General features: G+C 46.1%; 1 protein-coding gene across 1 annotated transcript in view; it reads right to left on the bottom strand.

Moving 5' to 3' along the window:
• THSD7A (thrombospondin type 1 domain containing 7A) overlaps positions 1 to 15267 on the bottom strand; it is a 337784-nt gene that overhangs the window by 177706 nt on the left and 144811 nt on the right. Inside the window, 2 exon segments of the mRNA XM_078860548.1 lie at positions 5139 to 5471; positions 6296 to 6908. Of these exon segments, the coding sequence (XP_078716674.1) occupies positions 5139 to 5471; positions 6296 to 6908 (946 nt within the window).

Here is a 15267-nt window from a genome sequence, read left to right as displayed (position 1 = left end):
CCATAAATGATGTCACGCAATTTTGGACGATTTTTGACCCCCCCCCCCTCGTCACACGGCGTCACGAAAAGTCAGACCCCCCCTCAAATATGACGTCACAAAGCTCTGCCCCCCCCCCCCCTCCCAAATAAAACATGCTTCAAATCGCTTTAAACTATTGTCATTGTAGTGCGTATTTAATGTGGCGCTACACTCTGATGTTGTAGGAGAAAACATTTAGTTAAAAAGTCTATTTAATTAAGTACAACGTATTGTCGATATTTATTTAAAGTTGCGCATTTTGATGTGACGTCACATTTCTCAAACCCCCCCCCCCCCCTCGTCACACATCGTCACAAATGTCTGACCCCCCCCCCCCCCCCGAGGTGCGTGACGTCATTTATGGACGGCCCCTTGACTAAAAAATTACTATCTATAGGACCCTTTTTTCCAGTCCAGTATGATGATGATGATGAGAAAAGAAAAAGCTTTACCCATTTTGGCAGATGGCTATTTTGTATTTGAACATCATAACACCTGTATTATTGATACTGGCAAAAAAATGGTCCTATAGATATAACTGCTTAACCTGAGCTATTAATAGTTTAACGTTTGCATTATTACTGAACTGTTCACCTTTTAGTCTCGCACTGGTGAGACAAAGCCATAAAAGAGGCTGTTTCTAGTGTAGAGGAATCCGTTTCAAGAATAATACATTATCAAAGCATATGTATTTGATTGTTTTACCACATGTATGTGTTGTTAATGCAGACGTGATACGTCGTAATGGATGTCTATTTGGTGTTTGAACATCTTCACATCTGTATTTTTCGGTAAAGTCTGAAAAATAATTGGTGTACCTTCAATGTTCATTTATATAAATTACATATATAAAATATTGATGATATATTTAAAGTGTTATCCCATGGCATTCAGGGTAGATCAGATCAAATGCCATTATTCCTGGCTTTTATTGACAAGGAAAAGGCACTTGATTCAGTGGAAACTGATTGTCATGCAAACTCTTGCAAACCAAGGACTTCATAAAATATATATATAAATTATGAAATAATTATGAAATAATTTATTTCCATGAAGATGTTTTCTTCTTTTCCCCCAATTTTTTCCAATATTGTGCTTTCGGACGGAACACATCGATGCAAGAAATGATAGCATGTGGATGACACTGGTGACAGAATGGCAGCCAAAGTAATGAATGCACCCAAGAGGATGACCACTGCGGAGGTGGACAAACAAGATTAGCTCATGCGCGGGAGTGAAATGGATTGTGGCATCATAGAACAGTGAAGAAGAGCAATGGCACGGGGAAGCCTTCATGTAGAAATGCATAGAACACGGATTATGATTATGGTGACAATTATATAACAGATAATACTGGTTAGTTACGTGTATTTTTTGTTACATTTATATTGCATTCTTTCCAAAATATTGCGCAAGAAATGAAAACCATAAAAAAAATCCGTATCTTTTTTATAGCTTTGACTATAACACAAAAACCACGTACAGTACAAAGTTTAGATGGGAAGTTCAGATGCAATGCATAATTTAATGTTTCAATAAAGGGTTTTCACTGGTTGACCAATAAAGCAGCGTGCAAACAATCATTCAACTGCGCGCCCAGAGCACACAGGGGTCTCCATCATAGCCCAACAGTGATATGCCACCAGCAATGTAGCTTCTCTCTCTTGACCCCAAGGGTGAGCATGCAATAACACCAGAGCCAGTGCTTTCATTTGGTACAACATAAACCTAAAGCCAGTGTGTCTGGTACAGAACATATTTTATATCCATTATTTTCAACTTAACGATTCATTATTTTTAAGATAAATTGTTTCTCGTGACTGGGTTATAGTTCAGGTAGTAAAGCAGTAAACCGTGATTCTGGACATCGTGAGTTAAAATCCACGATTCGACTGAGCCCATCATGATGTTTACATTAAGATGATTGAACTTCAACAGATAGCTAAAATAGCAATGTCGAGGTCTGTTAGCCACGAGAAGGCTTGAGGAGAGAGTTTATGTAGTTTTGATATTGCCCCAAGCACAGACTACAGTGGTTGACTGTACAAGTCCATAGTTTGGGTTTCATGACCGCACTCACACTGTGGCTTGTCTTTCATTTTCAACTTATCAAGGAGATGTGTGCATCGGCCTGTTCATGTCCCGATGCAATTGATGTTTTACACCAGTGTTTGCGAGGAATGTCAAGACAAGAGGCGTGATTCATGGGTCCTAAATAAGTTTTTATTATGAACGTCTGAATGGTTCCATTCTGTTTGTGAGTGTCCTTTCGGATTTGGGTGAAACTCTAGGATGGTGACAGCACAAACCCATAGGGGGGATCGGGACTTGAGTCTGCAGTGTGGTACATTATTGAGGTCTTGGTTGATGGGTAGGTTATTATTAGCAATAAAACTTGTAAACCCCCTTGCTGTCTGTATAGCTCTGCTGATATTTGCTGGCAGAATGGTTATGATAAGCACTGAGAGACCAAGTTGTCAGAGGAGCTGCACGGCTTTATGACTGGGGTGAGTGAAGTTCAACCCTTACAGTGATGTACTCTTTGGCTCTTTCGGTAAAGTCCCATAGAAAGAAATTAAATTAAATAATAATGGAATACGACGTTTTGATTGCAACACAAGCAACCATCATCATGTACAAAGGAATGAGAAAACAAACATAGTAAACTTGGAATTTCAACCAAGAAAATGGGTACAATCTTAACAATAATTGGAAGAATATTATCAACCAGTTTAAGTCATAACTGCTGTGATGTTCCCATCCTACCACCTTCTGATGTTAGTTGTTATTTTCAGCTCTCCAATTTTACATTAACAGGTAAAATTAATCACACTTATACAGCCACCTTCGCGCGCTGACCTAGAGGAGGCTGCGACTCTGCGATCTTACATTGACATGCTAATCTTTCACATTAACATAGCCACCTCAGCGCGCTTGCCGTGGAGGCCGCTCACCGATCTTACATTAACATGCAAATTTTTACCTGGCAGCCCTTTAATTGGTGTAAAACCCACCACCATCGCGGTCACTGCCCACCACTTATATTAACATTAGCTGCCCTGCCCTTACTGCTGACATTTGGGCTACGCCCATTTTAAACCTTTATAAACAGTTTGTCTTTAGAAGCTAACCCCCTTTTCCTAATGACGACCGCTTGTGTTGCGATCAAAACGTCGTAATTTTTTGCTATTTTCTTTGAACCTATCTACGTGACTTTACCGAAAGACCCAAATAATATGATTGAAAACTATCCTTTTTTCAGCTCATGAATATGCGGCATTAATTATGATAATAATTTGCCTTATATAATTGCTTTCAGTCTACATACAAATTCTGCTAAAGCTTCCTATTGGTATGTTAAATTACATTGACCAAAACAATGCAGCCTTCATTGTTAAGTTCCTTAAATATGTCTTGTATTTTATTTCCATTTCCAAATGTAAAATGTTTAATACTTTCTATATTCATGTTTTGCCTTTATTTTAGCAATCAAATGTTCCGACATTGCATTATGATGTCGCTTTGAAAAGGCCTAGTGAAGGCGTATCTCCTTCCCCTCCCCCCCTATCACGTCTGTCAAACGACTTTAATGCACATAAGAATTAATACTTGTTTAATATTTATGTCCATGCGAACTGCATGGATGCCGTTTTAGTGGGCCATCAAAAAATGGGCTTACCATCAAATATTAAGGGGACCATAAAGAAATTTGTGGTACTTGGAGCACTCTGGGAATCGTGCATCATTCAGACATGTGCCAACCCATGGAAAACCACGAAGCCAAGGGAAACTTTGTGTACCCTCCTAGAACAAAGTAAAGGCCACTGGGTTTTATAAGACTTTTCATTCATTCCTGGTTGCATTGCTATGCAATAATAAAGTAAACGATAGTACCTTTAAAGGTCAAGGCTATAGGAACATTTTAAGCCAGGAGCTCTTAAATAGGCTACCAAAAAGCCACGTCAATGATTCAATATGCAGTTAGAAAACGTTTTATGAACGTGAGCACGCTTAGAGACACCTAAACACTACTCATATACATGCACCAGCTGCGTATGAGGCTATCATTACAAAGTGAGATATGATACAATTGCAATTGTCATAACAATATATGTTTTAATACACTACAATTTAGATCATAGCAAATCTCCAAATCACGTGCTGCAACAATTTAATATACTTATACGTAACTTACATTTCATTCTTAATGTATATAATATTAAATATTATGTATGCAGTATGTAATTTAGTGCAATACTCTTTGTTGAATTCGAATGACAAAATCATAACACACAATATAACAGCTAAACAATTCTGAGAATATGGTGTGAAAATTATGTGCAACCTTTTTCAAAGTTATTCCAATATCCCAAAAGTCACACTTAGATGAATGCCTTGCATTATTTCGTGAGTGGCACAATCATGGACTGTCAGTGACAGCCAAACAATGTTTTGGTGTGACCTTTCACCTTTGTACTGCCTTATTTTCATGACTGTCCTGAGGTGTGGCAGCATTCCCATGCTATGTAAAATCCAAATTGTATTGTGTAATTGTATTGTACATTTGGCACATACATCAGATGCATGCACGTGTGTGAGACTACCTCCAATTAGCAGGGAAATTCTACATTCAGTGGTGATGCCAGCCCATTGGGACCTTACTCAGAAATTAATGTTGGGTGCATCACCTGAATACAGACGTGATTTTCTGCAAAATATATATATATATTACTATATCACAATTGTGTAAATGTAATTCGGGTGATAACTAATCATCGCAACGTATTTATTTGTGTTATTCGAAATATGAGCTTTTGGTATTTTCATAAGGAAATGACGTTGCGCTGATATGTTGTGCACCCCTATTTTATTTATAAATCCTGGGCTCGTTGAGCCTCTTGGGGCCCCTAAACTTGTATTTGGTGTTGCTATTACTCAATCGAGATCACACGTAGCAATCATCGCCCCCCTCATGGAAAACTACAATGTTTGCGAAACATAACACCTCCGTGATAGCCTGCACTGTCAGAATGGCATGAATACCAAGTGTATATTATTACGACGAATATTAACATTACTAGTGATGCCCGCCGACTGGCACGGCAAGCGTAACTCACTGCAGGTCGACACGCTTGCCGTCGCGGCCCAGGCACAGCACGGAGCGGCGGTGGAATCCCAGCTGCACGTCCCACAGGCGCACGTCCTGCTTGCGCTCGCGATTTCTGCTCCGGCGCAGCTTGAGCAGCTCCCGCAAGCGAGGCGGGCTGGCCTGCTCCTGCTGAGCGGCCTCGCGCGTGCCGCGCGCGTGCAGAGGCGCGGCCGAAGGCGCCACCGCCGAAGACGACAACGCCGGGGACAGCGACGAGGGCACGCGGCGGTCGGTGTGACGCGCGGTCCTGGGCTGGGGCATGGGGCGGCACGCACTCCACGCTCCGACCTTGAGCCGGTACCTGTGGATGCGAGGACATCATCAGAAGCAGAATTTACGCTGGAGGAATCCGATGAGCTGTAAAGCTCTTTATCACGGATGTCCAGTAGGAGGTGGGTCGGAGAGCTACAACAACGAACAATACGAACACATGATGGGAGTGCAAAGTATAGGAAAGGTAAGCAAATCACCACAAACAACTTTAATTTTAGCAGGTAAAGCCCATTGAGCTATTAGCTTCTTTTCAGAAGTGACTTGGCCACAAATCGAGACATGCCTGGGATGTCAAAGTTTCTGTAAGCGCAGTTGTACCAACGTCGCATATCCGACCATCGTATGTCCGCCTTGACCAATGAGCCACCCACACGCAGCGCAGTGTGCGCGTGATGTAACGGTAATTTTTAAAAAAGATTTTGAAATATTCGACTGTTCCCATATGGTAATTTGTTCTTAATCTCGCGAGCATTCCCCTCTAAAGTACAGCAAATAATGTTTACATGTTAAAAGTGGAGCATTCATCATATTTACTGTTAGGACATGTAAGTGGGCTTGAGCAGGACACACTGCTGGAAGGGATAATGACTGGTGGTCAAGACCAATGAAGGAGCAGCAATCCAAGGAAGGAATAAACCCGACAAGATGTCCAATGAGATGAAGCAATGAAATAATTTGCTTGTGTGCAGGTGCTAAATGGATTGTTGCATTGTATGACCATGACGGCGCTACGAGGCATTAACAAGGCCATAATCCAGCAGTCGATAACGAACATGACTGATGATGATGTTATATATATATAGCCAAAGATACATGACATAATAAAAAACAATAGGAAAACAATAGACATACTGGCTTTTGATGTTCACGTCTTCTACATCAGCCGTTGGGCACACTTCCTCCACTAAGCACGGCTCGGCTTGGGACAGCTCGGGGCACTTAGTTCCTCCATACGAGGGCGGCACCAGCACGCTCCGCACGCGGTAGCGCGACCCCTCTCCGCAGGTGCCCATGCCCACTCGCTGGCACCGCGACCACGGCGCCCACTCGCTCGCCACGCAGTCGCGCGGGCAAGGCAGCACGCAGCCCTGCTCCGCGCTGGGCCGCTCGGCGAAGTACGCGCACACCTCGTCGCCGACCGCCGCCGAGCGGTTGGTCTTTTGGACGCAGCCGAACGTCCGCGTGCGCACGCCGCGCTGGCCCTCGCTGTGCTCGCATCGGCGGCTCGTCGCCGAGGGGCCGCGGCTGAGCAGGGGCCTGCAGCTGCCCCACTCGCCGGTGTCCCACTCGAAGAGGTCACGGTGCCACTCGCACACGCGGAAACAGTTGCGCTGGTTCGGCGGACGCTCCTCCAGGCGGCAGTTGCCCAGCAGCGTGGTCCAGTTCTCGGCGTGAGCGCACCACACCGCGCGGGACTGAACGCCGACGGGGCCGCACTCCTCCCCGACGCACTCGCCCCAGGGACCTGTGAGAGGCACGTTGAACAAATGGGACCGCGTGAGAACGCTTGGCGATACGGTACCGTGCTGCAGTCATTCTTATGAATACCTCTGTTCTTTGAATTAATTTGTCTTTGCTGTTTCACACGAAATTATCGACATCGTTGGATAGGTTTGCAGTTCTGAAAAATCCCCGAGCTTGCATTTCTGGAGAGCTGTAAATGAATCGGAAGGCAACATTTGAGGTAATTGTCAAGTGAAGGACAAAACGTCACCAATTCCAGCCCGGGTGAGTATTGCACTTCGTCTTCATTACATCTTCCGTACAATGCATCACATGGCAAGGCATTACTCCGTTCAGGCCCCCTGAACCCCCGTTCCATCCCTCCTTTTATTCTCTTCCCCATCCTTTTTTTTACTTTCCACAACTCCCCACCAATCCCCTTAATTTCTCCTAATGGTCTCCCAACCGACCCCTCATATCCATGTAGTTCTCCCCTGATGACCAATCCGATTTGAATGCACTCCACCTTCAATTCCGATTGTGTGCCCTACGTGGGCCCCCCCTGTAATAGCTCGCCAATGAGAGACGAGCGAGATATTAAAACTCAAACCCACAAGACCCGGGGAGCGTATATTTATTTCCTAATAGGGGTTGCCTCTGGGCATCCCTTACACAGTGTTATTAATAATAATGACTAATGTGGTGGGGGGGGGGAGGTTTATTTGTGCTTACACATCACTGCCAATACAGTTTCTTAATATTGAAATAGATTTTTTTTTAAATTGCTGAGAACTGAGACGTTAAATACTACAGAAACACAACATTTGCATATTTATAATTATTCAACAGTGAGATAAAATGTACTGTAAATACAAACTCTACTTTTATTTTAAGATATTACTACATTTCAACTGGAATATGTGTCCGTAAGATGGGTGGTTATCGGAAAATCTATTATTTTCCTAATGAATCATTAAACTATTATATACAGAGCATGATGTGTGTCTGTATAGCATCTTGATATGTGATCTCATTTAGATGCTATATCAATTTAAATTGTATGGTGTAGCATCAGCAACTGTGACATGTTTTCAGTAGATACTGGAAAGATACCAACGGCTGCCCATGAGTAATCAATTTGAGTTACTGAGTGTGTACAACAACACTAATTAGGAATTCCACCTTCCGTTAAAAGAGCTTATGCACTCTCATACTAATGACACCTGTCATAATCCATAATGATTTAGTAATCTTCGCCCCACCTTCCAAATGACGTTTGAATACAGGCACACTCGACTGAATGCAGTAAATAAGTTAATAAACGCACCACTGCAGTATATCAGCCTGCTAGGGATGTTATTAATAAATGCGAGTTGCTCCTGGCCAGCCACTCCCACATGACAGGGTGAAAATGAGCACTCATTTTGACAGTGAGTATACATCATCGGCGTACAATCCAATTAACAGCTCGGGGATTATGTTCGTAGAAGGGTGTGTAGCCTGGGATATTTGTTAAGAGTCACTGGGCGGTAGTGGGAATGAGAAGCAGCTGGATCAGCAGAAAAATCGTAAAGTGGGAGTCGCTGAGTGAAATCTAAGCCGATGATAAATTTACAGTCAGAGGCTTTCATTGGCAGGAGGCTGCATTGCGAGGTGCCCTATCTTCCACCGGGGATTGACCAAAATTTACGCCAACTGCCTCAATGGAACCCCGTGCACTATCAGCGAGGATTAATTTTCTTTGAGAACCTCTGTAAAAAAAAAACTCCAGTATATTAATTCATCACTAAAGTTAGTGTATTCACATTAATCACTCTTAAGTGGGTGGATAATAAAGTGCTCATGACATTCACTATCAGGTCATGTTGCACTGAGGAGGTGGTTTGATCCTATTAAATCAACTGCTCATATATTTGTGTATTTTTCAGAGTCCATTTGCTGTAATGTGATCATTAAAGACCTTTTTGACATCATCATTTGCAAGAATGGGCAATTATATTCTAGTGTCATAGTCAAAACTGAAAATCCCCTGCAAATAAATAAACGTTAACCCTTGCTATTACTAAAATGAACCAGGCTTTTCTCACAAACGATGTGTGGAGCTGGAATCTCACAACAGCAACCATACTATCATCCAGCTAGTTGGTGCTAGCTGGATGAAAGTCCTGCGAATTGAGGAAAACACTGGCCTTCCCATTCATCAGGACCTCGTCATTGCTTGAAGTCACACAACCCTTTAACACGTATGTGCTTAACCTGAATGCAAATTCAACCCCGATTAAGCCTGGAGAGCGAAATATAGTTCAAAGAACTCACAAACATCGATTTAAAGCATTCGTGACTGCAGGGATTCATCTTATTGGTTCTTTCGGTAAAGTCACGTAGAAGGGAAATAATAAAATAATAAAAATAAAACATAATAAAATACAAATTCTCACGACGTTTTGGCCACAACACAAGCAGCCGTCCTCAGGACGCTGTCTTTCCGACAGCTCTGTTTCTTCAGCTGAGGACGGCTGCTTGTGTTGTGGCCGAAACGTCGTGAGAATTTTTATTTTATTATGTTTTATTTTAATAAATTATTTACTTCCCTTCTACGTGACTTTACCGAAAGAACCAAGAACAACTCACAAACACATTGTGATAGACCCAACACAGAAGATCACTGGGTCTGACCTTCCACAAAGCTCATGGTCCACCTATAAATCCTATCTGCACAAACCATGGCAGATGCGGATACCTGATACACAAATGGAACGTTAAAAATTCTCCAGTGTGCGACTGTGGTCATCCAGAACAGACCGTACAATGTATAACGACGCACTGCCCAATGCACAAATGCGAAGTAGACATCGCAGCGATGATACACTCTGCTACTCCTGACGCGGTTATCTGCCCTGGCCACCTGAATGTGAAATTGCAGTTGTTGCTCTGCATCTACATCAGCAGCCATACGCAAGAAGAAGAAGAACAGGAAGATATATTACAAACAACACCTTGGTCACTGAGCGAAAGGGCCACTGCCAACAGGACTGCCATCGTTCTGTGCCAACCTTCTGAAAACAGATAAAGTTGTGCGCTCCAACTCTCTCCGCCTCGTTTAACAATCTGCTGAGAAAAGTCACCTGTGCCACAAAAGTGAAGAAAGAAACCTTTCCTTGCCTCCTGCTCAGCAATTGTCAGAGCTGCCCCACTGCGACTGGCCAGGCGTTTGAAACGCATTGTGTGCAATGTTTTTGAAATCCCACCGAAGTGCTCCGAGAAGAACATTGACCTCCTGTGAATGGTCAACAACTGTTGAGGTTTGCAAGCGTGGAAAGCGCGATCAGTCTCACTGATGCATGGATGGTTAACATCCAGATTGTATCTCCAATTACATTAAGCATTCAAAAAATACAGTTGAGGCAAAAAAAAATAGATTCTTGAATCAAGACTCCAAATCACAACTATTCACCAAATTACTGGAGTTGAAAATTGCTTGTGTACCTAATGCACAAGCCATTTAAGGCACAATGAAATATATATTCACGTAGTCTAGTGTTATGTGGAAAATCCCCTCAGACCCAGTCTGACAAAAATGGGTAAATTCGTTTTGTTCTATCTTGCGTGACATAACAATACTAACTGTACAGAGCAAGTAGGAAATTATACTTAGTATTGCACCACTGAGGCTCATATAGTAATTTCCAGACACCATAACGAGTAAAATATAATTATAATAATTTAAATCCATAACATTAACATAAAACACCAATTATACAATTTCAGTGGTGTACTGATGTGTACATGTATTTTAGTAACAATCTTTTGCGGGCCAATATAGTAAAGCCTAAATTGCTGCATGTTAATGAATAGTGGCTGATAATAGCTATACAGATTAATCGGTTTCTAGCAGTCATATTGCAAATAAGAAACAGTTCTTACCAATTGGCAAAATTATGTATAGAGATGGGTATGACAATTTTACCAAATATAGTGTCAAACAATGGTCAACACTTATCTCTTTACGGAGTGGTATTTTCAGCACGTCGTGGTATGTCCAGCACCGCTATACAAACTCCAGCCAAGTGATTGGTTATGAACTAAGCAGAAGTGCGGCGTACTCTGAATTCGGGGAAGAGTAGCCTTGTCATTACAGCAGCATGTATGGCCAGCAAGTCTTAGATTTGCACATCAACGTGAAAAGATCTGCTCATCACATGCATGCAAATCATCACGTGGTAAGCGGGCATTCCATTCTCCATTGGCTTGTTTAAAAAAAAACTGGCAGCCACATCGCAGAAAATGGCCCCTGCGAGGTTGGCTTTGTCAGTTTGTCTATGGATAAACATTGACTCGCGGTGTAATGATACTTAGCCAATATTTACCACCTAAGACATTTGTGCAAACTGTAAAGGACACTATAATTTCCTTCAAATTGTGTGTAAGCTACAATTACAATATATGGAGGGTTGTGTATCTCGGACACTAAACAAAGTGTAATTTTAAGCACTGCCTCTAAATACATTCATATTATTTCTTGTTTACTGTCATACTGCTTACTGGGATCAAATTGTACACCAATCATTTATCTTTTATCCTAAATTAGTTTACGGTTTTAGCTTCCTCTGAAAAAAACACAGTATTTTTTAATGACAAAACGTATCTCTTTACATATGCTAAATACGAACCTCACTTGAATATCCGACATTAAATGTTGACGTTCAAACAATTGTTCACGATGATAATAAAGGGGTGCAATTGACACGTATGCAAGAAAAAAATATCACAATTAACGATACTATTTTAAACTGCATCTTCAATTCTACTGACGAATTATCCCCTCATCCGATTATGGTATTCTAGTCGTGTTCTGAACACAGCAACCTGCGTTGTTAGACCCACACTCACCAGCATGGTGAAGTATAGTGAAAACAAGCCCCATTAATTATGCGGCATAGAGAGGCCTCCATTTAATAGCATTGGATTGGTTATTATTATGAAGCGTAATAAACAGATACAATTAGTATGGGACAAATATGCATCATGTATTAAAAAAAATATATAAATTCAAACATTGTATATACTATTGTACTTTTAAGTTATACCGTGAGAAGTAGAAGCACAACAATGAAAAGTGTTACATTCGCAGAACCAATAAATAAGTTGTAACCCTTGTCGGTTGCAAAATAGTTCAATGCGTGCAAGTGTAGAGGGGGTGCGAGGGGGGCACGCAGAGTAGATGTAGGGGTCACGTGGGAGGCAGGAGACCAGGCAGAGGAGTTGTAGGGGTCACGTGGGGGGCAGGGGACCAGGCAGAGGAGATGTAGGGGTCACGTGGGGGGCAGGGGACCAGGCAGAGGAGATGTAGGGGTCACGTGGGGGGCAGGTGACCAGGCAGAGGAGATGTAGGGGTCACGTGGGGGACAGGGGACCAGGCAGAGGAGATGTAGGGGTCACGTGGGGGGCAGGTGACCAGGCAGAGGAGATGTAGGGGTCACGTGGGGGGCAGGGGACCAGGCAGAGGAGATGTAGGGGTCACGTGGGGGGCAGGAGACCAGCCAGAGGAGATGTAGGGGTCACGTGGGGGACAAGGGACCAGGCAGAGGAGATGTAGGGGTCACGTGGGGGGCAGGTGACCAGGCAGAGGAGATGTAGGGGTCATGTGGGGGCAGGGGACCAGGCAGAGGAGTTGTAGGGGTCACGTGGGGGACAGGGGACTAGGCAGAGGAGATGTAGGGGTCACGTGGGGGGCAGGAGACCAGACAGAGGAGTTGTAGAGGTCACGTGGGGGGCAGGAGACCAGGCAGAGTAGATGTAGGGGTCACGTGGGGGGGCAGGGGACCAGGTAGAGGAGTTGTAGGGGTCACGTGGGGGGCAGGGGACCAGGCAGAGTAGTTGTAGGGGTCACGTGGGGGGCAGGAGACCAGACAGAGGAGATGTAGGGGCCACGTGGGGGGCAGGGGACCAGGCAGAGGAGATGTAGGGGTCACGTGGGGGGCAGGGGACCAGGCAGAGTAGTTGTAGGGGTCACGTGGGGGGCAGGAGACCAGACAGAGGAGATGTAGGGGTCACGTGGGGGGCAGGGGACCAGGCAGAGGAGTTGTAGGGGTCACGTGGGGGACAGGGGGCCAGGCAGAGGAGTTGTAGGGGTCACGTGGGGGGCAGGGGACCAGGCAGAGGAGATGTAGGGGTCACGTGGGGGGCAGGGGACCAGGCAGAGGAGATGTAGGGGTCACGTGGGGGGCAGGTGACCAGGCAGAGGAGATGTAGGGGTCACGTGGGGGACAGGGGACCAGGCAGAGGAGATGTAGGGGTCACGTGGGGGGCAGGTGACCAGGCAGAGGAGATGTAGGGGTCACGTGGGGGGCAGGGGACCAGGCAGAGGAGATGTAGGGGTCACGTGGGGGGCAGGAGACCAGCCAGAGGAGATGTAGGGGTCACGTGGGGGACAAGGGACCAGGCAGAGGAGATGTAGGGGTCACGTGGGGGGCAGGTGACCAGGCAGAGGAGATGTAGGGGTCATGTGGGGGCAGGGGACCAGGCAGAGGAGTTGTAGGGGTCACGTGGGGGACAGGGGACTAGGCAGAGGAGATGTAGGGGTCACGTGGGGGGCAGGAGACCAGACAGAGGAGTTGTAGAGGTCACGTGGGGGGCAGGAGACCAGGCAGAGTAGATGTAGGGGTCACGTGGGGGGGCAGGGGACCAGGTAGAGGAGTTGTAGGGGTCACGTGGGGGGCAGGGGACCAGGCAGAGTAGTTGTAGGGGTCACGTGGGGGGCAGGAGACCAGACAGAGGAGATGTAGGGGCCACGTGGGGGGCAGGGGACCAGGCAGAGGAGATGTAGGGGTCACGTGGGGGGCAGGGGACCAGGCAGAGTAGTTGTAGGGGTCACGTGGGGGGCAGGAGACCAGACAGAGGAGATGTAGGGGTCACGTGGGGGGCAGGGGACCAGGCAGAGGAGTTGTAGGGGTCACGTGGGGGACAGGGGGCCAGGCAGAGGAGATGTAGGGGTCACGTGGGGGACAGGAGACCAGACAGAGGAGATGTAGGGGTCACGTGGGGGACAGGGGACCAGGCAGAGGAGATGTAGGGGTCACGTGGGGGACAGGGGACCAGGTAGAGGAGATGTAGGGGTCACGTGGGGGGCAGGGGACCAGGCAGAGGAGTTGTAGGGGTCACGTGGGGGACAGGGGACCAGACAGAGGAGATGTAGGGGTCACGTGGGGGCCAGGGGACCAGGTAGAGGAGATGTAGGGGTCACGTGGGGGACAGGAGACCAGACAGAGGAGATGTAGGGGTCACGTGGGGGGCAGGGGACCAGGCAGAGGAGATGTAGGGGTCACGTGGGGGGCAGGAGACCAGACAGAAGAGATGTAGGGGTCACGTGGGGGGCAGGGGACCAGACAGAGGAGATGTAGGGGTCACGTGGGGGGCAGGAGACCAGACAGAGGAGATGTAGGGGTCACTTGGGGGACAGGAGACCATACAGAGGAGTTGTAGGGGTCACGTGGGGGGCAGGAGACCAGACAGAGGAGATGTAGGGGTCACGTGGGCGGCAGGGGACCAGACAGAGGAGATGTAGGGGTCACGTGGGGGGCAGGAGACCAGACAGAGGAGATGTAGGGGTCACGTGGGGGACAGGAGACCAGACAGAGGAGTTGTAGGGGTCACGTGGGGGGCAGGAGAGCAGACAGAGGAGATGTAGGGGTCACGTGGGGGGCAGGGGATCAGGCAGAGGAGTTGTAGGGGTCACGTGGGGGGCAGGAGACCAGACAGAGGAGATGTAGGGGTCACGTGGGGGGCAGGGGACCAGACAGAGGAGATGTAGGGGTCACGTGGGGGGCAGGGGACCAGACAGAGGAGATGTAGGGGTCACGTGGGGGGCAGGAGACCAGACAGAGGAGATGTAGGGGTCACGTGGGGGGCAAGGGACCAGGCAGAAGAGATGGAGGGGTCACGCGGGGGATGGGTGACCACGCCAAGGAAGATTGTTGAATAAAGGCACCGGGAAAAAGGCATCTTGGGGGAAATTTTCTACAAATATATTTTGCCAGGAGAAAGGAGGAGAGGAGAGAGGGTTGCGTGTCTAAAGAGTGCTCCGGGCTCTGAGAAGAAAATGCTGGGAGTCGACCACGGTCCAAGTTTTTGTGCCTGCGAGTGTTCGTGTTAATGGAACAATACAATTTCACTTGCCAGGACGACTCGTGTGGAATCCCTTTCACAAGTTACACAATCATAAAAACACTTCATGAAGTCAATAAAAACATAATTCTTTACCCTGTACGGGTTTGAGCAAATATTCTCAGCAGCTCTCCCGCTATATTTTTTCACCTGATGACGATTGCTTGTGTTGCGATCGAAACGTCATGATATTGTTATTATTTTTTATTATTTGTTCT

This window comes from Lampetra fluviatilis, chromosome 10 (genome assembly GCF_964198595.1).
Source record: "Lampetra fluviatilis chromosome 10, kcLamFluv1.1, whole genome shotgun sequence".
Lineage (NCBI taxonomy): Eukaryota > Metazoa > Chordata > Hyperoartia > Petromyzontiformes > Petromyzontidae > Lampetra > Lampetra fluviatilis.
Note: the sequence above shows the minus strand (reverse complement) of the source record. Positions and strands in the feature narration are given on the sequence as shown.